The 25,729-nt window shown below is 38.3% G+C and overlaps 1 protein-coding gene across 8 annotated transcripts in view; it reads right to left on the minus strand.

Moving 5' to 3' along the window:
* Positions 1-25,729, minus strand: part of EFR3A (EFR3 homolog A) — a 78,135-nt gene that overhangs the window by 17,205 nt on the left and 35,201 nt on the right. For 7 of the 8 annotated variants that reach the window (XM_027645666.1, XM_027645664.1, XM_027645667.1 and 4 more), the window contains 11 exons: positions 25,440-25,561; positions 21,685-21,834; positions 17,127-17,264; positions 11,271-11,349; positions 10,108-10,243; positions 8,770-8,934; positions 6,332-6,443; positions 4,422-4,473; positions 1,440-1,612; positions 928-1,003; positions 189-350 (listed from right to left, as the gene is read on the minus strand). In XM_027645666.1, the coding sequence (XP_027501467.1) occupies positions 189-350; positions 928-1,003; positions 1,440-1,612; positions 4,422-4,473; positions 6,332-6,443; positions 8,770-8,934; positions 10,108-10,243; positions 11,271-11,349; positions 17,127-17,264; positions 21,685-21,834; positions 25,440-25,561 (1,365 nt within the window). The remainder of the gene's footprint in view (positions 1-188; positions 351-927; positions 1,004-1,439; positions 1,613-4,421; positions 4,474-6,331; positions 6,444-8,769; positions 8,935-10,107; positions 10,244-11,270; positions 11,350-17,126; positions 17,265-21,684; positions 21,835-25,439; positions 25,562-25,729) is intronic. The other variant, XM_027645661.1, reaches the window with a different exon arrangement.

Raw genomic sequence — 25,729 nt, forward strand, 5'->3', positions numbered from 1 at the left:
TGATTAGCTGAAGCTTTCCCTATAATAAGTGGCATGTACAAAGTGTACTTCCTTAGTGGCTCAAACATGTTTGGACCAAATGATGAGATTTCCAATTTGAAGATCAATATACAAACAAAACAAGTTACATATCCAATTACAAATATAAATTGCCAGTCAACAAACACACCACCAGTTCAGCCTCATACCTGCAAGGCAATAGCCAATCGAATGAGGTCAATAACCACTTCTTCATTGGCCAGTTCAATTGTGGTAAGAGCTAGAGATGTAAACAGGAGTTCAAAGTTTTTTTGGACATTGTCTTCTTCTTTGCAGCCTAAGTAGATGTGTCTGTACAGCTGCTGACCATGCTATAAAAGACATAAAAGGGAAAATGATATTAAAATAATAGAATAACTTAGGTTAGAAAGGGTATTTAAAGGTCTTCTAGTCCAACTCTCTACTTCAAGCAGGGCCATCTTAGATTCCTCCTTTTCATAAATGGAAAATTATTTTTTTTAATATTTCAACAGGAAATGAATGCCAACATCTGACCACAGTGCAGTATTCATGCAATTCTCTGTGTAAAACAGACCAGTACTGTGTTTATAAAGAAGCTGTTGTTAGAAACTAGTGGTAATATTGGTTAATCATGTACTTGTTTGTGTATGCATGTGTACACATCTATTTTATCCTTTTTTATTCTTTTAATTCTCTGTCTAATTTCATGCATACAAGTTTTCACCTAAGATACATGGCAATTTTATTTCATGGAACCATCTTTAAAGTATCTAGAACACTTCAACATTGAAATCACTGTAATTTGATTAAAAACATTTAGTACTGATCTTTGCAACGTCTTGCAAAAATACAACTGTAGAAGACAAGCAAAATAACTGGTTCAGTTACTTTATTTCTAAATACAAAAGTGATGTTTCACTCTGCTACCTTTTTCATGAAGCTCACATCCTGCCTTGAAATCTTGTCTCGTTTTATCTTTAGATCAGAAACATCTGGTATTATTCTACAAACATAAGAAAAATATCATTTTAGCAAAAAAAAAGTTGAAAAGGAAGAGGATGTGAAATATAGGAACTATTCAAACCAATCTTAATGCAATTTCCCTTTTAATTATATCCAGTCTTAACAATGGTATTCAAATTTCAGTTGAAGAGGGAGAACAATAAACAGAATTATGACAAGCACGTTTTTTCTTCGCTACATAAAATAACATATTCTGTCTTCCACAGCTAAACTAGCAGATATTTGAAATGGTTATTTAAGGTATGAGCACTGAGGCTTACCTGTAAAACGCCTGCCATCAATAAAAGACACTGTGCATTTACCAAAACAGTACATCAAAATTTCACGTTAGGAACAGTATTTAAAAATCAACAGTACTTATCTTTCAGGTATTAAACTAGAATTTCAAGTAGGCCAAAGCAAACAAAAAGCAGTACCGTATCCCTCTGAGCTTCGCTCGGTTGTCGTGCCGATCAATGAGGTTATGCAGGATTTCCAGGACCAGCTGCCTGAGCTCAGAGTCCTCCATGAGTGAAGGAGACAGTAACGGGTCCAGGAACGGGGGAGGAAGTGCATTACTGATCGTTGTGGCTTTGTATCCTGAAGTCACCTGTTCATTGACGGAAGTTAAATTAATGTGTGTCGTTACTGCTCTGGAAGAATTAACTGTATTTGTCACACACTTTTAGTGGGCTTGCTTTGGCATCTGAAAGGTGGATTCAAATTGAAGTATTGGATTAATTTTGAAAACTCCTGACCTCACTATGGATTTGGAAGGACTCCAACACACATTTTCAAATTAACTCTCTCATTTGTTAAAAGGATTGTTTCCCAGGATCCTTCCTTTACCAAGACACCCAGAAGAAAAAGAAAAGGTATGAATTCTTTTTCTAAATGGCCTATGAAAAGTTGCAGGGCATAAAATGAAGATGGTAATAATTACAATAGAGATTTTTCCATTTCAGGCTATGTGCTGTTCAGTTCACATATGTTACTGAGTAAGCTCATGTGAATTAAAAAAGAGAAGTCAGAGCTTGTATGTACACCTTAAACATTTATTGATACTACTTTATTGCTAAACATAATGTAAGCAGCAAACACCACTTTCTTAGAAAACTGGTACCAGAGTGTTTTTTTTTTTCTTTTGTTAAACTGATACGACTTCTGACTTGCCTCATTCAATTACTTTTAATTAAAGTAAACTCTGTAGGTATATAAAGAAAAGTAAACTTCTACTGACAATTCAGATATTAATTAGCTGAACATTTACAGCAGTCAGAAATGTTTAAAATTTAAAATGGAGGTTATCAGAATACTAGAATCTCAAAAACAAAACAGATTCAGAAACTGCAAAGTATAAGGTACTGAGCATGAGGGGAGAAAAATTATTCAAAATTTAATTATAATAAACACAGTAATATTTTTATCTAAGGCTTACTTAATAATTGCATCTTTATTATACATATTCCATATCCTTTTACATGTGAACTGTGTTGTGCTGGTTTTGGCTGGGACAGTTAATTTTCTTCATAGTAGCACATACGCTGCTGTGTTCTGGATTTGTGACCAAAACAGTGCTGATAATATGGGGTTGATTTAGTTACTGCTGAGCAGAGCTTGCAGACTTCCAAAGGGATATCCCACACTAAAATGTGTCATCTCAGCAACAAAAGAGGTGGTAGTTTGCAAGGGCTGCCACTCCTCAGGGACTGGCTGGCTATCAGCTGGCTTGTGGTGAGCAACTGGATTTTGGGTGTGGGTTTTGGTTTATTTTGTTATTACTTGGTTTTGTTTCTCTTGGTTTCCTTCTTTTACTTACTAAACTGTTTTCATCTCAACCCACTTTTCTCACTGGTACCTTCTGATTCTCTCCCTCATCCCTCTGGGGAAGAGTGAGGGAGTGACTGGGTGGTCCCTGGTGCCTGCTGGGGTTAAACCACAACACGTGAGCAAGCACTGTGCCTGCAGCATAACTGAAGGTGTTCAAAGAGAAGTGGTTGGCAGAGGAGTACAAGGGCACATGAAGGTATCTAACCAATCATTTTGAAAATGGAAAATGGCTAATATTACAAGCAGCAAGGCTGCAAATGTAAGTGCACACTTTTAATTAAGTGCCAGATTTCAACTGCCTATTAACATTAACTTGTCTGCCTGTGTGTATGCATGGGAACAGACTAATTATTTTATGAAATATTATTCTTTTGTAAAGAATACATGATGTACAATGCTCACATTTTTTTCACAGTATTTATCAATGTCTGAGTAATTCATTAAGCAACAGAACATTCACTTTCACACATTTGTGCCATGATGGGATTTTACTTCCATATTCTAAAGAGAAGGCAAATTTAAATTCAGTGTCCAAAATGTTAAATTCCTCCCACATGCACAACCTGAATCCCTTAAAGTATACTTAGGCTATGCAGTACTCAAAATCATGAGAACAATTCTTACTGACTTGGATGGAACTTTAAGACCAGTGAGATGAATATTGTCAGGAACAGCTTAGGCATACCTGAGTCTATCTTTACTGGAGACAATGTGCAAAATGACCACCTGAGGCCCTTTCTAACAAGTTTTCTATCTTAAATTGCAACTGTGAATGCTCAGGTCTTCTGCAAACCACAGTCTAGGATTTCAGATTTGTACAAGCAAAGAATGGTTTAAACAACTTGCCTAACACCACACACAAACATCACGTCAAAGCAGGGATAGAAGCTCATTTTCCAGGAAAGTATTCTTCTGCTTTAGTTGTGAGATCATTCTTTATGCTGTATCCCCTACTTCAGTGACTAAACAGTTTTCAGCTTCTGCAACAAAACTGGCAGGCTTCTACTGGTAAGAGTTTCCTTTACCACCCACTTTCTGATTCTTACCATCTGTGTCTATTTCCAGAAATACTCTTTAAAGGTTTACAGTTAAAAAATGTATTTTTGCTAAAACATTCAGTCATACCTTACAAGAAACTTGGGAAATATTAGGAAGGAAAGAACATTTGCGTCTGAAGCTTTAAGGACTTGGAGATAGGCATCCACTTCTGTGCTTTTAAAAATATTGTCCACTCTACTAATTACTGCTTTTCTGGGCTCAGAGACAAAAGTGATTTCACTTTGATATTGCCAGTATTGCTGGCAGAACTCAACCTACTCTATGATGTTCTTTTGGATCTGCAGATCCAATTATAACTGATATTCACTAATATGCTCTAAGAGATGGAGGAGTATTTCTTGACCTGTTTGTAATCTAAGTTGGGAAAATGCTTTCACAATTTTACACAGTAGAATTCCAGATGTATGTAATAGGAATGTATGTTTAATTCATAATCCAGAGTTGTTATACTGTACTTATGTATGTAAAAATATAGATAAAGTGAGACATTATGTGTTTATAACATAGTATACTGAGCACAAAAGGCTTACCATAAGTAAAGATCTCAGTAACATGATCTGAATCCTTCTAGTTCCCAAATCTCTGCAATTAGAAAAAAAAAGTTGCAAATTAGGTTTTTTTGCATATCTTCAAAATATTACCTAGACATCATTCTAGCAACTGCATTTCTACAGGTGAATACAGCAGACTTGGAAGGGATGCTGGATGATCATAAATAAAGGGCAAATATCTCCAACTGAGGTGCAATAACTAAATGTTTTTGGAAGAGACATTTACAGAAAGGCTTAAAAAAATGGAGCTCATGGAACTGAAGAAAACAGTAAATTGTATACTGTAAAGCAGATCTAAAATTCATGTTTCATTTAGCAATCCCTTTGTATCTAAAACATTCAACCACTACAAGCTTCACTTTCTTTTCACAAGCAGCAGCACTCAGAATTTCTTCTGAATCAGAATGTAATTGAGTCTTCTTAAGAAACAAGGACACCTCTTATTTAAATCAGACCTCAGAACGCTGAGACTGGAAAAAAATTATTCGCAAAATCAGTAAAGGAAAACTGAAAGATCCCTCAGTTTTGGTATCACAGGAAGGTACACAGAACACTACTTAACCTGTTCTTCATCTGTTTTCATTTTCTGTCTGCTGGTACTAAAAGAAGCCAAAGAGCTAATGGTATGTAGTCACTACTCTTGCAAGATCTTACGAGATAAAAGTGCACTTGGAATAAATTGCTCCATTCAAAGAGACTCTCTCAGGAAAATAAAAAAGGTACAAACCACTTTGTGCATCAGTAGCATAAAGAAAGAGCAAAACTATTCACAGGAGTTGGTCCCTACATAACAGTGGAAACTTCCACCTACAGGGGCTGTAATCCTGGCTATTGTATCATTCAAATGTTCTGGGTAGCAGAGACCAAAATTTCATGCAATGCAAGACTGTATCAGCAGTCAGAATGCCTGCTTTATTCAGAATGACACATGCACAGCATACTAACACACTCAGGTGCATGTTTACACAGAACCCCATAAAAAGAAAATTGTGTAGTTAAAAAACACACACACACAACTGTTAATCCAAGCACAGACTTTTACATGGATTTGTTCTTCAAATACCTTCTTAATGAGTGATAACTGCCTGGCACAGACAGATTTCTATCTTCCATGGAATATCATCCCACGCCACAGGGACACAACAGTGTACAAAAAGCTACCAAGAAGCCAGGAGAATGACAATAACTTCCTACTTAATCTAGCAGAGGACCAGTTATGTGCTGCAAAGTGTCCATGCACATCTGGAAAGAACAGTTGTAGCCTCTTCAGTGACTTTCCCCATACTGAGGAAGCACAGTCTTTTCAACATAATTATTCACATTACAGGGAAAAAAACTACTTCAGTGTATGGCAACTTTTTAAATATGGATTTATTACAGAAATCTGACCACCTATAGCTTTTTCCTATTTCTAAATAAATAGGGAAAAATTAAAACAAATTCACTGGAATTTGTACAGTTTATTTCTTAAGCTGAAGTCAGCTTGAACAGAATGTATTAAAAACAAAAAAATTTGAAAATTATGCAGCTATTTGCAAAAAGGTAGACATAGTTTAATTTTCCTCATTCCCAAAACACTCATGTAAGAACTTATGGAATTAACCAGCATTCGCTGGATAATTTTGGAAACATCTGTACAGATATGGAGAGAAGAAATGTTTTAGTGCAAAATAAGCTTGATTCCAACCAGGTATTTTCTATCAGTATCAAGTCTGTTGGCTGATTTCATATTGCTGACACTGCGCTTGTCTTGGTATTTGCATAGTATTTGTCTTCTGCATAGTATTTAATACAGCCCCTAAGGAGTAAGGATTTGCATTTCACTTTTCTTAATGTTTTTTGCTTCATACTTTATCAAGAATCTAATTAAAAATGTAGGATATACAAACCCAAGGTGGCTGGTATCCAGTGATTGTGAAGTCCCCAAAACAGGTACTTTGCCCATAATGAACATCATAATCTCTGATCTCTGGTAATCTGGAAGATTGCTTCCAAAAAATCCTAAATAAAAATAGAATGAAATCACAGAAGATAAATAGGGCTCTTCTCTTTATAAGGAAAGCCTTATAAATACAAGGAATATATTAACAAGGTCAAAATAGATGAGAATAAAATTATGATTTGTTTTAGGCCATAATCTCACATATTCATTTCTGCTGAATGGCTTTAGAGAGTCTTTTTGTGACATTTGCTTCCAACTCTGAATCCTAAAGTGTTCTAATTTTATCCTCCTCTAAATATACAATTTAAAAATTACATGCGTGGCATCTGTTAATTTGTAACTAATGAGGAACTGGAAGTGTTCCACACGGTACACAGTGCTGTTACTTTTGTCTGTGAAGTCTCCGTTAAATGTTACAAGTGAGGGGACACAAATCCCAGACATACAAGTGATATATGACTATTGCTGTACCGAGGGACTGAGGATGCAACCAGCTCCTGATGGGAAGTGGAGTGCTCCAGGGAGCTCCACAAGGTGCACAGGGGGAGCTTCCCGAACCAAAGGAACCCAGGGGAGCAGAAAGACCCACCTGGAGCCCACAGCCTGTGCCACAATGGCTGAAGGGGCCTGTGCAGGGCCAAGAGAAACATCAGGCACACACACCCTCCCTGGCCTTAAAAGAATCCCTTAGGGGGTGCTAGCAACAGTTGGCACACAAGGAGGGTGCTGTAGCTCTTCCAGCTCAACCAGGGAGAACTAGTTTCTACCCATAGAAGGCCCTGGCCTCTCTAAGACCTGCACCCCCCACGACTGAGGCAGCTGCCCAGTCAAAGTTCCAGTAGGACTGCACTGCCACCCCAATGCCAGCTGCAGGCTGAGCCCTGCTCTTACGGTAGCATGGCCACAGCTGTGAGACTGCACCCAGGGAGGGGAACAGAGATAATGCTGTTATTCCCAACATTCCCCATGGAAAGAGACCTGGGGTTCCTGGTCAACAGCAAGTTAAGTGTCAGTCAGCAGGGTGCCCTGGCAGCTAGGAGGGCCAACTATATCCTGGGGGTCATCAGGCACAGCATCACCAGCCGGTCAAGGAAGGTGATTGTCCCACTCTGCTCTGCACTGGGGCGGCCCCACCTCCATAGTTGTGGGCACGTCAATATAAGAATATCAAACTATTAAGAGGCTGTTCAGAGAAGGACAACCAAGATGGTGAAGGATGTCGAGGGCAAGACTTATGAGGAGAAGCTGAGATGACTTGGTTTGTTCAGCTTGGAGAAGAGAAGGTTGGGAGGTGCCCTCATCACAGTCTACACCTTCCTTGAGGGGGGCAGCAGAAGGGCAGGTGCTGATCTCCTCTCTCTGGTGACCAGCGATAGGACATGAGGAAATGGAATGAAGCTTCATCAGGGGAAGCTCAGATGGGAAAAGGTTCCTTACTGAATGGGCAGCTGGTCACTAGAACAGGCTCCCCAGGGAAGTGGTCACAGCATCAAGCCTGACAGAGCTCAAGGAGCATCTGGACAATGCTCTTAGTCGCATGGTTTAGTTGTAAGAAGTCCTTTGAGGAGCAGGGATTTGAAATCAATGATCGACAGAAAGAAGTTTTACTTTAAAAAGTTGGGTTGTGAGGTTTCCAGCATTTTTTTTTTTGGGGGGGGGTTAATATTTTAAATTGGAGTTCTACTGCAATGATGAGAAATAATCTATTACATACTTGGTACTGCTCTAAAAAGCTTCAAGGTACAGATTAGTAAACAACATTTAAGTTACACTTCCCCTTGTTCTTTAAGGAAAGGAATACACATCATAAATGCAATGCAATATATAATATCAGTATCACAAAGAGAAAATCTGAGAAAAGGGGAGAGGGTATTCCAACAAAACAATTTAAAGAATTTGTTACGCCGCTTACAGTGCTGCCCGTTAAAGTACTTAAGTTGTTGTAGCACACCCGGCCATTAGGTGTCATTGTTGCTACTGTGTTTAACATTCGTTTCTACGAGTTTTCAGGTAGCTCCTACTAAAATATATTTTACTGTATACGATTGTTTGCAATATGATTCTCATAAAAGGACTAATATTAGTCCTAAGGTAGGGATTTATTTCTATATTTCAAGGGCCATACAATAACGTAACTAAAATTTAAGTCTACCAGCATTTTTAATTATCATCGAGCTTCTTCCCTATCTGCTCAGTTAGCATTTAAAAGAACAACCTTTCAGAAGACAAACACATAAAGTGAGCCTGAGAATGAGGCAAATACAATCAGAGATATCACACTTGGTATTATTCTTTTTGGATTCAAGCTGGTCCAATACCATCTCATTGTGGAAGGGGAAAAACAGGAGGGATTTTAAGTGAGCCTGTGTTACTGTCATTACTCACCAATTGTTTGAATAATTGCATTCTGGACAATCCTCTCATCGCTCTCCTTGGAGCTCGTGCTGAAAGCAGCACTTCCCGCTGAGCTGCGCCTGTCACCCAGCTCGAAGTCAACGCTGATGCGCAAGTGCTTCAACAAGGTATTAAACACCTCCAGAACTGTGGGGCCTGGAAACAACAAATAACAGTGATTGCACCTGTCAAGGGAAAGATGTCTCAAGAAAATGAAAACTGACCTTTTCAATCCCTTTTCACAAGAAATCTGAGTAAGCATAAGAAACTCAAGTGAAATTCATGTTTGAGGCGTAAGGAAGTTTTGAAGTGTGCCTACATCTTGATGTTTTAGAAATTAACTTGGAATCAGGAAATGCAATCAGATACATCTGCATAATCCATTCTGATCAAGTGTACTGGGTCTGGCCAGGATGGAGGTAACTTTTTTCCTTGCCCATGTAGCCTTTGCTCCACCCATTAAACTGTCTTTATCTTGATCCATGAGACTTCTCACCTTCTGTCTACATTGTTTCAGTCCTGTGGGAAAGGGGAATGAGCAAACAGCTGTTGGCCAGAATCAAGCCACCATGCAAGTTTCAGATAAAAAATAGGAGTGGTTGCTGAAATTAAGCATCAACGATGGGTTAAACTGCAGGTACCCAACCCCGAACTTCATTTATTTCAAAACCTGCTATTAAAATCCAGTTCTAAATATTGGATCAAATAATGAGCTCTTTTCATCATACAGTAAAAGACTTCACAGGTCTGTGCATGCAAGTGGGTCTTGTATAAAGAGAAAGGACAGGCTCAGACTCAAACTAATGAGGCAGAGCAATAATATTACAGCACGAGACCAAAAAAAATCAGAAGCAGAGCACATGTGTGTATGTATCTTCCTAACTACTTCTATTTCAAGGAACTATATCACATTTAAATTACATATTTCACCTTGTTTCAGCTGCTTCACAGTTATTAAGGTAAAATTTCTCAAAGGATCATTTTACTCAACTCCCATATTACCACTCAGGTCACAGTAGCTGTGTCAAAAAGCGACAGTGCTCTTGACATTCTGTAGTCACACAGTTCTCTCAGACTTTGCAAACTTCTTAACAAACAGGAATTCCAGCCCTTCACGACATTTTCATTCAGTTTTTCAATACAAGGGTTATATAACAGTCAAACAATAGAGTACGTTTGAGTAATTTATCAGCACAAAGGAGAAAAAACGAGTAAATACAAAACCTTCTCAAAATAAATGCTTTCATTCAGTTTGAAACCAAAGCAAAAACGAGCACCACCCTGCAAATCTATCCTTTGACCTGATGTCTTGAATTTAATACAACTTACCTATTGATCCTTTAGCTGCTATTGCAACTGCTTCCAAAAGAACTTGAATAATGCCGGCACGGACTCGTGGGGAGTCCCTTTTGCGGACGTCAAGGTGTCCAAGGATTTCTTGTATGACATGATGGGAATATTGTGCCTATTAAAAAACAGACAGAAAAGCTTCATCTGTGACTGTAATGAAAATGAACTCATACACCGCTCAGCTATAGTCATGACCATGTTCCTGTTCTGCAACATTTTCATTCAGAAATTTAACAAAATTTCCATCAATTCATGACTAAACATGACTTCAAAAAAGTACCATGATAGATGAAGCTACACAGGTCCATTCAGCCCAGCATACAAAAGTTTACAGTCTTAAAATATCAAGGAACATCTACAGCACAGAGGACGTGTGAAGTGGTCCTTCAGTGAGCCAACTGCAGTTCAAGGACTTCAGCACCATTGATATAAATGCTGAGAAAACTCAGTTTTCTTCTACAAACCTGGACTGTTATGACTTGATCTTCTGCATGTCTGTTTGACACAAAGAATCAGACTTGGATCATGTTTATCACAGACAATCATATAATCATAGAATGGTTTGGGGTGGAAGGGACCTTAAAAATCACCCAGTTCCAACTCCCTTGTCATGGGCAGGGAACCTTCTGCTAGACCAGGGTACTCAGACCCACCCAGCCTGGTCTTGAACACTTCCAGGGATGGGGCATCCACAACTTCTCTGGGAAACCTGTACAGTGCCTCACCACCCTCACAGTAAAGAATTTCTCCCTAATATCCAATTTCCACCTTTCCTCCTTCAGCTTAAGGCCACAATACAGGCTGCTCACTAATAAAAACCTTGAGCACAACACAGTTCCATGTGAAGTTGGTTTCTTGAGCTGTAAAAGCAGCACAGCTGTACTGGCACACAGAAATGACCAATTTGAGAGATCTATTTGTCAAGCACAATGCCAGATCAGTACAGCTATCCTAGTCCTCGTTCTGGAGCTTGCTGAAGGACCTCTGCACTACCTGCCACTGGAGTTATTGAAAGGGATCTTCTGGATTCTTTGACTTCATCTACTGTCTACCATTATCATGGTAAGGTGAGCATTTAAACCTCTCTCATGTGTTCGAAACATGCATGCAAGGAAAAAAAAAAACACTGGAGAAAATCCTACCTGTATAGAATACATGATGATTTTAAAGCAGGAAACAGCAAATTCATTAGGATCCCATAGTCTATGGTGGTCTAAATGCCTGTAAGCAAAAATTAAGAGACCTGAAATAATGACATTCTGCAGATATAACAAATGGTATCTTAGGGTTTTCTCAAAATTCATCCCCAAGGGATTATTTACTTACATAAAACTTCTAAAAAATGACTTAATAACTCACTGAGAAATCTAGAACTTAAAAAAAGCATTTTTTTCAAGGTTTAGGATGTGATCACAATACATGCCGCTGAAACAGAAATGCCTGAGCTTCTAGTTCCAGAAATTTAAGGAACCTTGTCACTCCAGAGATATGCAGTTAAGAATATATACTTTTTCCACACAAAATGCAAGCATAAAAATGGCTCTGATATTAGATGCTCACTTATATGAGAGGTATGCTGAAGAGGATGTTGTAACACCCAGACAAACTTCTACTCTACAGAAGATAAATAACTTGTTTTTAATCACAAGCTACAAAATAATTAGGGCTGAATGTTCCATTCAGAACAGAGATTGTAAGAACTATTTTTCTTTTCATGGTGGTTTCATGAATAAAATATATGGAAAACAAAAAAACCCTACTCTTCATGCATATACACCTTTACATCTGAAGCAATTCAACAGTTTCTGCAAGAAATACCAAAACAGAATCCAAATGATAAATGCATGGTTCTCTTTTTAAATGGGAGAGGAACCACAAATGACAAACTCTGTCAGAGTTTAAGCAAATACAAGGAATTCTGCTTAAGCACTATGCTGAAAGCTATGAATAGGGCACACAAAGTTTTGCAAAAAGGAGATCTGAGTATCTGAAAAAGCATGACAAAAATAACTGCATTTTTCAATCTAGAAGACTGAAAGAAAAGGTAATTTTGGATGCATTTTAATTGCTATGATTTAGGTTTAAAAAAAAACATATGAAACCCAACAAATTCACCAAAAAACAACAAACAAACAGGCCAAACCACCAAAAAACTTTCTAACAGAAACTGAATTTAGGTTGTGTTTCTAAACAGGTATCTCAGCTACAGAATCCTCACTGCTCTGCCCTTTCTCAAAGAACGTAGGAAACACATAAAGATGCTTCAAACAGCAAGCTCAAAAGTCCACAGGTGAAAGGAGTCAGTGCTCTGAACACAGGAGGACTGAATGGATGCTTAAACTTTCTCTGTCTAGAAAATGGAGGTCTCAATTCACTCAATGGGCAGCTGCTCCCAGCACAGTGACCCAGCTGCGTACACAGGTCTCCTTCAAGCTTGATTAAACCAGCTGACACAAAGCCATCCTCTCCTGTGCCCTAAATTATCTTGCAGTCCACTGCAGAGCTTAAAAAAAAAAAGAGTACTGCCATTTTGACACATTACATACCTTTAATAGAAATCCCTACAGGAAAGAATGTCAGGGATTTTAAAGGTATTTTGCCTGTCTAAATAACAACAGATCTGCATTACTAAATATCAAACCCGACTACCTGTTGGGGATAACTGCCTTTCTTGTGCACACTGCAAATGCACAGGTATAATTAATCCTGCCTTGAGGTAGAAAAACAAACAAAATCACCTCTTTAAGTCCTTCAGGGAATAGAGGTTTATAATGTATTTATTCATGTCTTCTTCCTTCTTAATATCATTTCAGTACGGTCCATCATTTCTTGTACATGATAGCTTATTTTAGCTAACCTATTTTATTTTTTTCTCATCAAATAGAAAATCATACTCTCCACTATTTTCTCCTGATTGGAACTGATCCCTTAATCTTTCAGGGCAGCATGTGTTCTCTGTTACCCTTGACAGTTCCTATTTATCTGCCCCAAAGATCCATTCAGGCAGATTACAGTCAACCACATCTTATATCATGTTAAAAAAAAAATCCTCTCAAAACAAGACATACAGTTTTCTTCTTCCAGAAAGGCCAAGTATTAGCTGCTTCAGGTAGATGAACTGATGGGATGACAGCAGAGGGAAGATGACAGCCTAGGTCAAAGATCTGTGTAACAGCTCAATGGGCAGCTTACTTTGTGTACTAGAATTTTCCTCCTAAGAACACCAGTATTAGATTACTGTAGGTGACACATTTTACTGATCATAACAGAGTGTATTCAATGTAGTTTTGTTTTTGTAAAAGAGGGTAAAGGGTATTTTCAGCATGGTGTATTTACTTCGTTAAAATTGAGTCACACCTTGACTCCTTTGGTTTTTTTTCCAAATTACATTTATTTCAATAAAGAAGATCCAAGTAAGGTTACAAAACATTTTACTGTTGGATTAACAAATGCCAAGCTGCCTTCCATTGAGATCTGTTGCATATATGTGGCAAATGTGCACTACTGGGTTTCTCAATTTAAAAGGAACAGCAGAACCAATCACGCCATTAATGATCCCTGAACTCCCTCTCATTGTCACACATGCAAGCAATCCTTACAGTACAAGATGATACTGAGGATTAGAGAGTATAACTGAGGCATGCATGTATGGGAATATACAAAATAATCTGCTCACGCATCATGCACCAGTGTGTTAGTATTTGAAAGCCTTGCAGAGATGATGTGATAACTGACAAGAAAGGAAATACAGTAAGATAAACAGTTTTTACACTTGGGAAGTTTTTTATATTCATTAGGTTCCTGGATCTCTTTGAATCTACCTAATCTATTCACCACTGCAAATTCATGCTAAGTAAGTCTCAATAGCTTCTGACTGTTGATACAACATAGAAAATTTTTTCAGGTAATGTTAATATAATTATTTTTTTTACTTTCATTAAACAATTTCCCAGACTGATCTGTCAGATTTCATTAAAAATTATTATTTGAGAGTATTTAGCTACATGAAGACATTTATAACCATGGAGATTTTCTACCAAAGGCAAGGAAAATTAAGGTCAATCCAAACCTGTATCAGGAGACTGACTTCAGATTTCTACTATCTTCATTATTTTTAAATCCCTCAATCACTGAATACACCCAGTTTCATGATGACAGAAGCACTATTATCTCAGCTTTGCAAGGAAGTGATACCACTTTGCCTGATATTCCAGTGCCACATGAAACGAATCTTCCAGTGGGGAATTGAATCTGTACCTTCAGTGTTAACATAAGAGGCCTTATCTATTGCTCCAGAGTTTTCTTAAAAGCTGTAAAATTGTTGAAAATTGTTAGGGGAAATTGTTTCCTAATCATATGCTAAGTCAGGTTTTTCAATCCGATAAAGTACAATGGACTCGCTATCTCGAACTTTCATTCTACCTGTTGTGCTCACTCACAAAGTGAAGCTGATTAGATACAGCACTCCCTTTTTGTTTAGGAAGAACAGATTGAAATTGCATTTTCTGCATCTCTTGTTCTTCAAAAATACTAAACCTTTACAGCAATCATTTCTAAAAAGACACATTTGGCAATTCTTCCTCAGAATGAACACAAATGGTGACCACAAAGACTGTCTATAAAAGAGATGATATATTCTGAGCACCTGGTTATTATCTACTGATTTCAGGGCAGCATGTGGCACGCTGAGGTGAACACGCTGGGAGTACATCAGGCTTTAGACTTTCAACAGGATAAACAGGTATGACACCTCCTCAAATCCCAAACCAAGCACTAACTCTTGTCTAGGGAATCAGGAATTATTTATAGGAAACTTCCCTGATACTAAAATGATACAAAAGACTGCAGTAACTGCACATGATGATAAAGTTTTGTGATAAACCTATCAAAAGAATTTAAAAGTGGTAAGAAAGTAGCTGCAATGTAGTTCCAAATAGTCCATTCAGACTTTTTGGCACCTAACTGTTCACTCTGGTGGCAGGTATTTGGGGAATGCAAATTTTAAATCTAGGGAAGAATGAGTATTTCTTAATTAAACACTCAATTTTGCAACATTTAAAATCCTATCAGGCTGGTATAACAGGTACCTATGGAAAATAAGAGAATAGTATACTTCTTTGTATTTAATGCTTTCTGGGGAAAAACAAAAGGATACAAAAATTTTCTGCTCTCAGTACCAACCCTACCTTCCTTTGCAATTTCTGTTCGTAACAGCAGTAACTTGAAAATGGCTTTTGGTAGCTTGAAAGTCCTTCAGTGTACGAATAAAATACTTAATACCTGTGGGAAGAACTAAGGCCATCTAAGAGAACGTATTCCTGTAACAGAAGCATATCTTGAAAAATCTACAAGGAGCAAGCAGCTCTTCTCATCCCCAGGGAAAGCCGGGGTTTGAAAGTGCAGAGCTTCCTGCAAAGATTTATGCCTAGAACACGTGAACTTTCATAGAAACACAGAATGGTTTAGGTTGGAAGGGACTGTAAAGATCACTTAGTTCCCAACCCTGCTGTCATGGGATGGGACATCTTCCACTAGACCAGGTTGCTCAAAGCCCCATCCAACCTGGTCTTCCAACATTTCCAGGGATGAAGCATCCACAACTTCTCTGGGAAACCTGTGCCAGTGCTTCATCTCCCTCAGAGTGAAGAATTTCTTCCTAATATCTAATCTAGATCTACCCTCTTTCAAGTCAAAGCCATGCCCCTATGTCCTACTGCTACACACACTTGTCCTAAGTCCCTCTCCAGCTCTTTTGTGGCCCCATTAAGGCATGGAAGGGGCTCTAAGGTCTTCCCAGAGCCTTCTCTTCTCCAGGTTGAATAAACTCAACTCCCTCAGACTTTCTTCATAGGAGAGGTGCTCCAGCCCCTTGATCATCTCTGGGGCCTCCTCTGGACTCGCTCCAACAGGTCCATGTCTTTCTTACACTGGGGGCCCCAGAGCCAGACACAGTACTCCACGTGGGGTTTCACGAGAGCAGAGCAGATGGGGAGAATCCCCTCCCTCTCTGATGCAGCCCAGGACACATTTGGCTTTCTGGGCTGTCAGAGCACATTGCCAGGTATTGCTGGGCTGTTCATCAGCAAACACTCCCAAGTCCTTCTACCCAGGGCTGCTCTCAATCCCTTCATCCCCCAGCCTGTACTGGTTCCGGGGATTGGCCTGACTCAGATGCAGGACCTCATACTGAATCTCATGAGGTTTTCACAGGTCCCACCTCTCAAGCCTGTCCCTATTCCTTGGGATGCCATCCCTTCCCTCCTGAGTTTGACTGCACGACACAGCTTGGTGTAACTGGACAATTTTATGAGGGTGCACTCAATCCCACTGTCTATATCACTGACAGAGATGTTAAACAGTGCTGTCCCATTACCAACCCCTGGGGAGCACCACCTGTCACTGATCTCCACTTGGACATGGAGCCTGGAAAACTTCCCTGTACGCCACGAACCCTGCTCTGCTGTGCAATGTGCCTAAGCAGAGCCAGGAGATAAATGCCTACTTTGCAACAGACATTTAACAGAGGTGAAAGAGGCAGACTTAACTCATCTCAGTGCTTGTAGCTTTTTTCACAACATATTTTTAAGGAATCAACAGGGCAAACGCAGAGAACTGAAAAACACTGGACTTGACTTGGCAGTATAAATTGCAACTTTTGTTGTGCTATTTGTATTTTACTTGGTTTGTCTCTCCACTGATTGCAACACTCATCCATGGGAAATTAATATCTTGAATAAACAGATTCACGTCGAAAAAAAAGGCCATCTGAGGCAACGATCCATCCAAACTATTGCATTCACTTCTAAAATCAGTTTTCTCTGCAACTACCTTTGAGTTAACATACAGGCAACAAAGAGGTGACATGAAAAGAGGAGCAATTTTTTGAAGAAACATGAATGGAATCCTTTGGGTTGAAAAGGAGGAAGGAATTTAGTGCAACAGAAAAGAGGATGAAATAAAGAAAATCTCTTAACACATGTCATGAATTTTTAACTTACGCAAAAACTGGTCTGACAGCATTATTCATATTTCCATAGGTTGCTCGTCCTAGTAGTTCTCTGAAACAATTCTCGGCCAGCAGAGCAGGATTTTCCTCTTTCTCTCCTCCTGTCGGAGAGGATGGAGGGCCTATTCTGCTGAAATAAGACAAAATACATTGCTTATCCTACTGATTAATATTCAGCTTCCTTACTGTACCCATCCTTGGTACTAAACCACTCACGAGTCACACTCTTGATCTAGGCAGAAACTGTATTTCAAATATGCATTAAAACAGAATTCTGAATAAAATATTTTATTCTCTTATAGCTGGACTATAAACCCACTCAGTACTAATCATTGTATTACTATACATTTATATGGCAAAACCAAAGGCTGCTAATACTGAGTTAAGTTGTTAAATTGTTACCCTCTCCATTTTGACAAACCACTACCTGTTGCCAATGATGAACAAAGGCTGTGAAACCATGAAAAATGTCAGGCAGAATCTTAGTCATTTTGTTCGGATTAATGATCTCATTCACCTGCCCACTACTGAATCCATACTGTGTGGGTGAGTGTTAAATGAAACTCCAGTACTTCTGCACAAACAGATGGCTTGTGAGTTGAAAAAAAAAAAAGGCTGATTGAAGTAATTAGAACATTATCACCCACACAGTTACCTCTAGATAGGCAGTGCAGAAGTTGGTCACTTTCTAGCTGGTGTCTCCCATCATTACAATGGACAGAGCACAGCTGAGCCCCTCAGCCAAGCTGGGCGTGCTGGGGCAAAAACAGTTCAGAAAGAAAGCAAACAGTTCCCCCTCAGGCACCTCCAATACTTATCAAGAAACACTGTACCTACAGGTGGTTTAAACACATTATAGAAACTTAAGTGAGGATTCATTCACCTACATTAACATTATGCATTAGGAGATTTATTTTGAATTGCAGAAATCAGTACACTAAATCTTTAAACATTATTTCAGCTCTGCAGAGCAAATTTGTGAGATAAAACGTTCACCAAGAGCACAACCTTTAGTTAAGGTTTGCTCTTCAGCATCATAAAACCTCAGCTTCAGAGCATTATAAAAAGTTGCAAACTGAAATACCACTAGTCAAATGAACATGTTGACATCATAGTTGTAGTATATCTTCTGATAGCAAAAGATTTTCTACTGTTTCAATACTACTGAAATCTAAAAGCAGTAATATAAAAATCATGTTGCCTCTGGTAACATCGGTGTTTCAGAATTACCACAACATTGTCAGCTTGTCAGATTTTAAAAACAGCAGAGCCTCAGGCACCCTGTTATGTAAGTAAGGAGAAATACTTTTACAAATGCACCATGATTAGAATTTTAAAAGGCATGACAATTTATACATAATCCATCACGAGCACCACTAAACTACAGCTTTATTCAATTGCTGTGCCACTTAATCTCCCTTTTTTTTCCCCCCTGTATTGCCTAGAATCATTTCTAGGCAGATGGGCATCCTTCTCAGCACAGAGAAGGTACAAATGACAGTGTAGGTACTGTCATTCCCATTGCTGTTTTGACTGATTCCCTAAAACACAGCAGCATTGCAAAGGTAGGTGGGTGGGGAGGAAAAAGCAAGCAGACTGCAGAACACACAGAGCGAGGCTGTCTGGCAGAATGCCAGTTAAAATGCAGTAAAAATAAGTTATGTTTTAAGTGCTTGTATATGCAAACCTACAGAAGCTGACTTCTCAGCCCTGCCTGGAGTCTTATTTTCGAACAAGTTAAAGGATGAAATTGCAATCCAGTATTCCTCATATAAAACAGTCTCTGACTGCATAGGAACATTCAAAACTAACTTGTGTTGTCTGTAGGAATCACGTTTTATTTTGAACAGCACCCATGTAAAAGGATTTCTCACTAAAGTGTTCCTTGGCATTATCGATGAAAGACAATGAATAGAAAACTATGCCTTTTAGTTTTAGAGAAAAGCTTCATGCAGCCTCTCGAGTTTCCATTCCAAATGAGCAATTCATACTCATTTTGTTTCACTGACTTGGCTTTTACAGAAATATCAGAAAACATCTGACAAATCCAACTTTAACACTTTAAAAAAATACTAGTATTCCTATGCATCTAGACTTTTTGTATTACCACAGGTCCAGACGGCTGAAAATGTACTGAAATGGGCAAGAGCTACTCCCTTTAGCTGCTCTACTGGCATTATTGTGGGTAATCTCTAACAGAAAAAGTGGCAACAAGGATATGGAAGGAGGATGTGTAGAAGTTCAGCAGTTTGAACAGCAAACACCTTATCAAAGGCTTGAACTGGCTTAGAGCAACTCAGCATCTCAAGCATTAGACTTCTTTAATACCACAAAACCTGGACTGGCCAAAAAAAATGACAGGACATAGGAAGTAAGACTTAACCACCACTCATGAGCAGAGTAGCTGCAGGATTGTTTGACTATGATTTACTAACCCTGAGAAAAAAATACATTCTAACCTACCACTAAACCAGAATTTGTATGAACATTATAGATATATTAGAAGGATTCAAAGTCAAGTTTATAAGTGCTAGAGTGTCCTTCTGCCTGAAACAAGGCTGGCATGTTTAGCCAGTGAATTACCAATTTCATACATCCCTTCCCCATTTTAGAGATGCACATAGACATACGAGTCACGTTATGTCTGATAGACACATAACTAGACTGTGCATTCAGACATACGAACAAATAACGGCATCCAAGAATACAATTACCTTCTTAAAATGTTGTTTAAATAGTAAATTCTTAACTCCAAGAAGTGTCTCTTCTGACAGGTACTCAGAAGAATCTTCAATTAAGTTATTACAGTTCCACAAATTAAAATTACACTGACCTTTAAAGTAAGCTTTACCTTACACATAGTTCAGCTTTAACCAAAAATCATTCTTTTCCATGGACCTAAGTTGGGGGTATTTTCTGGAATTTCTGCTCTTTCTCAAATAATGCTTTGATTCCATCTGCCAGAACAATGTGCCTCCTACTCCTACCCTTCAAGATGTCTCTGTTTGTGCTCCACAACTATGAAGTCACTCATAAAATGAGAAATTCTGTGTAACACCACTTAGGGTCAGCAGATCAACAATTTATAAATACAGTTTTCAGCTTTTCTGTCATATGCACATCATACAAGGCCCTACTCACCACTCAGAAAATCACTAGTCTTTTTTTTTCTGTTCTATGTGTGTTATAGAACAAGATTCAAAGAAACAGTTCAGATATGTAAGTAACAGTTACTTTTTGACAGATTTGTTTTTCTATCACCACTATTGCATTGCTCAACAGATGATAAAAATCAGTCCTGCAGGACATATAAACTGATCTGCTCTAAGTGGTTAATCCAAATCCTACTTCATTCAGCTTTCTATCAGTAGTTAATTTATTTTGCTATATAAAGGGAAGTGCACACCTGAGGGCTCTGTAAAGAGTAACATAGGAAAGGGCCCACCTGCAGCCAGGAGCCCTCTAAGAGCAAGCAAAGGCAAACCAGATTCTCCTTGTTCAAACAGCAGCTTCAGAAACCTTAGTCTCTTACTCAAATCACTCTTCAGATGTAAAATTCAAGTAGCCATCTCAGTACATATTGTCTGGGCCCTCAGTTATATGCACAGATATAACTGAACAGACAGACAACTATTGATTTTAGTCATTTAGCCTGAAAATTTGCTTTAGAGAAGAGACAGATACTGGGACTTAGAAATAAGAGAAGAAAAATAAGGCTGAGGAATGGAAAAATAAATGCCACCAAAACTCAAACCAAAAAAATGAAACCTGACAGAAAGCTCAGTGAAAGCATGAAAAGTCTGTTGTTATAGAAAGGCTGTTGAGTCTCCTGTCAAGCAAGTTTTGAAGCAGCAAGGGTTGGACATGGAATGAATATTTAAGCTTGCCTGCACAGCTGAAGTTGGTTTTATGGAAATTTCCCAGTGCTACAGAGTTTTTACACCTACAGAGTATTTAACCACAAATACAGACTTTTCAATTGTAAAGTGACTGACATCTCCTCAACTTTAATAATCACAGATACCTTTTTGAAGATCTTTTTGCATACCTGGCAGGTACTATGCCTAGGAGTCATTGAAAGCAAAAAAAGAGTTTATATAAATAAACTTTAAATCCTTACTTTATGAACTGCTGCAGCCAGGACAGACAGTTGCTGCTAATGGTTAATGGGAATTAAACCTTCAATTTTTGACAAATGTAAGTAGCAAAGTCATTTGAGTCACCTAAAAGCCTGCACATAGTTATCTCTGCACCTGATACTATAAAACACTATTTTACAATTTGTATCAAGTCAAAACATGGATATACAATTTCTGGAGCAACTTTTAGGCCAATAGAAGCTAGAACAAGTGAAGAAAAAGAGGTGGACACTACTTTGAGACAAGAAACATTGAGTCGTTATGCAGAGCTGTGCTATCAGTTTCAACCAGCCTCAGCTAGTAAAGTTTAGTTGTTGTTTCCACTAAAAATAAAAGAAAAAGATATCCATCACAAAACCTAAGCCTAGATACTGCTTAAAAAAACATGCCAGCGATAAGGAACAAAATTACCTGTCAATATCTTCTATTTTCTGCATGTTGAACAGCAGTGATGGGACGATCTTGTCCATGTGCTGAGGTTCCCATATAGTTGCTCGAAGTTCATCGTTAACTGTTTTTCGAACCACTCCCTGAATGCCCCTGATTCCAGCAATTCGGATCCTAAGGAAGGAAAAAAAGGAATTACAGAGAACAAGAAACACAGCACCTCCTAGTATAGCTCCTTACCTACTGGGCAACAGTAATTACGTAGTGTGGAATTCCAGTACGTTCTCACAAGCAGCAATCGGGAAAATTGGCCAATTCATTAAGGTTGCCCATATTTTCTCCAAACCCTTTTAAAGCCCATAAGGAACCTGACAAAACAAACAACTAAACAGAAGACGACCTGTCAGGATGGAGCTGACACTGGTCAATGAAGACTCAAAGTGTTTATACCACCTCTGACAAACGTCATGTGGGAAAAACCCATGAACTCTTCCCCACTGTACTCCTCGTCAGTCAAAATTTTGCACAATTTCAACCTATTCCAGTGCTGAAGAAAAACGCTGTGAAGTGACCACAGCACCACTGCAGTAACACCTGGCCATGGGAACAAGTCCTTAAAATTTGAAATTAAGGCTACAGATTAATCAGAAAAGATCTCTTCAGATTTCTTAAGGCTTCAATAGATGGAGAGTAAAGAATGATTCTGTCAGCTTAAGCCCAATGTATAAAAGGAATCACCACTTTTATCCTAAAACTATCTGAATGAAACCAACTGAGAACTAATTAACAACAATGAAATAATATAAAGAAAAACATAATTTCAATAAAGGCCTTGGTCTAACTTCCAGCTGTTTTCATTATTTTGTTAAACAAAAATAGCTTGCAGGAAAATCTGTGCAATGAAATGAGTAGCAAAACACTCTTTTTTGAAATGGTAATAACGTATTAGCCATCATAATAAATGGTAGAAAGAAAATTGTACTTCTTGAGGGTAGTACAGCTGCCAGGTGAAATAAGCACAAGCTTCATTAAAATTTGAAATTATTTCTATCAAAATCTGTACCTCATTTTTTAGATCTTGATTTCAGTATGGACAACACACAACTAGCCCTTGCTCAGTCAAATTCACTGAATTAAAACATTTGTAAGATGAAATACAGAGGTAACCAAACTGTATAATTAATATTTTGTTTTGATTTCAATTTGTAAATACTTTAATCTGTAGCCTCCTATATTTTAGCTATTTCTGAACAAAACCATGTACATTGAATATGGATCTGATGCCATTCTAGACCTTTTGAGATAGTTTTAATAGGATTATATGCAAAGCAGGTAAGAAAAAGGATGCGTAAACAGATAGAAAAGCAATTGATATTGCTGTACTACAACTACAGTGCAGTATCAAATGTTGAGTTTTCAATATTAATGACCTAAGATTGACATTTAAGACCCAGAACCTTCAGAAATCTACCACTGAAACTTTTTTCTAATTATTAGATCTTAAGGTAATCAAGATTTGCTGATACTGTGGCTTTAGATACATTAAATACTAGCACTGACCTCCCCTGACAAAAGGGAAATCTCACTTACTGGTGAGATTCCAGTTCAGGCTCAGAAGCCCACTTTACCTGACAACAACCACATGTGTAGGTGAGGTTCAAGCTCCCACTCAAGCCACTCAGTTCAGTGGAACCTCAAGTTATGCAGGTGAACAGCACCTGCAGATGTCTGATTTAGGATCAGATGAATTACCCTGTCCCCCTTCAATGGTATTGACTGGTTGTGACACCTGCATTTAAGAAATGTCCTCTGCAGTCACAGCTGATTGTTGAATTATCTCAGAACCAACAAACCTGCAGTGCCAACTCCAAGAATGACTGCTGCTCACAAAGTTCTCTTTTGAAAGAGATACATTTAAACTGTCTAGGATGATGTGGAAAAAGCCATATTGCTATACATTTGGTCACCCTCAGTAAAAAAAAAATTCACACGTTGGAAAAAGGCCATACTTTTGTGTACTGGAGCGCCAGTAGCACTAATTCCATGTTCTTACTATTGCACAAAAGGATGAAAAGTGTGTGCTGAAGTAGTGAGGAAAGTGCAGCATCAAATCTCATCGCACAGGAAAGGTTTCATTTCGCTAAACAAGGCTCAGACAGGGAGTAAAGCCAAGATTACATTTAATTTAAGGTCATGTATAATATTATGTCACTCAGATGAAATTCCTCCCTGTCTAAGGGTACATCAACACGGCAAACTGAAGCACAGATAACAGTGCAGGCTGCCAATCTGGAGAGCAAAAGGTTAGCCCAGTTCTCTTACTCCTAGAGCAATCGCAGTTTTGAGGCATTTTACTCTGAGGTACCATTGTGACAGGTAGATCATACTTGATATATGAATCAGGGATGTCCTAGTCACTTAACTTATTCCATATTCCAGTTCATTACTAATATTAGCTCTCATTTGCAAGGGGTAATGGAGGTGAAAGTAATGCTGAAAATCCTGAGCTGAGCTTCATGTCTGAACCTCTTATGAAACGTTTTACGGTCAGTAAGTAGTTGAACATTTCAGGTTTAGTTTCACTAGACCTAAAAATATAAAATATCCAAAAGCTCATTGAAACCTTTATGAATACTATTTGCAAGCATCAGCTTTAAGTAAATACACTGTACCTGACTGAAGCCTAAGTTATGAGGTAACTGCATGATATACCAGCTTCACTGGTGACACCTCTTTAAGAAGTTTCTATCCCATTTGCCCTTTGGTCCCTGAGTACAAGTCCTTAAAAACGGATGGTGTAAACCCATTCACTGGGATAATCTTCCTAAAGGGAAAGCTGGTGGGGGCAAGGGTAATGGTACAGGCAAAGCAGGTAGATTTAATCCTGACCCTTTTAGAGTTTACAGCAGAACCCTATGCACAGCAGTAGGGTAACAAATAAAATGGCAGCAAATAACTAAATATAAGGAAGAATTATTTTTGGGGTTTATGTTTGGGGTTTCTTCCTCCTAATCAATGTACACAGTATTCATTCATTTTGAAAATACAGTTCACAGATTTCTGAAGCTGCAAATTTTCAGAAAAATCCTTGTGCACTGCAGCTAATGCAACAACAGTACACCTGAAGGGTGGAATAAATGCTCAGCACACGGACTTGTCATAGCTGGATAAACAGTTTAAGGCACGGAAACAGAAAAAACTACTACAACGGAGATGTAAATAATATAAACTAAAAAGCCTTATGTTTTCCAAAATGCTCAGGAGTTAAACACCGATTACCGATTCCTGTGACGGACACATCCACCAGGGGGAGCCACAGGAAAACAAACTGCGGTGTTTACGTAAGAATGGAAAAATTTGGAATTCTCATCCATACAGGTGCTTCAGTTTCACACACGTGAGCATACTTCAGACATCTAAGACAATCCAATTTTAATGCGTAATTCTCAAATAGCAATCTCCAAATATGCTTTTGCTGTTCATATAAGTAGTCCAGTTATTTCTCAAGTAAGTTATGAACTCACATATTTACAGTAATAAGTGGTGCCTTTCTGGGGAGAACCCACACAGACTGAGAGGCACTAGTCAGGCAAAATTACACTTAAATATCCTAGGAATGCCAGCTACCTAAGATTTGCAATATTTGGTGCTATTTAAAAAGTCAGACTTTCATTTTCTTCCTGTGAACTACTCCACTAAATACCCTAATAAAAGCTGTATTACACACAATATTAATGTGTCAAGGTAGTTTTCTGTAACTTATACAGAATGGCACTTACTCAGTTTGTATTTCTGGATCAGGGTAACATGAATGACACATGGCACTGAACCGAGACACAAAGAAGTCGTAGCGTCTGTGATAGGAAGGTGTGTCTTCCTCAATGTTGGCAAATTTGACAAACTGGAAAAAGAAATACATTTTAAAAAGTTTTTAGCATCAATTTCCCCAAATAGAACAATGAGTACTAAGCTTCATTTAAGAAGCAACATAAACCATCTGTATGAATGTACGAATCTAGATTTGACAACACTTTAAAACTTCAGAGAAGAAAAATCTGAATTAGAGAAT

The sequence above is a fragment of the Corapipo altera genome, unplaced genomic scaffold (genome assembly GCF_003945725.1).
Source record: "Corapipo altera isolate COAL_440 unplaced genomic scaffold, ASM394572v1 51, whole genome shotgun sequence".
NCBI lineage: Eukaryota > Metazoa > Chordata > Aves > Passeriformes > Pipridae > Corapipo > Corapipo altera.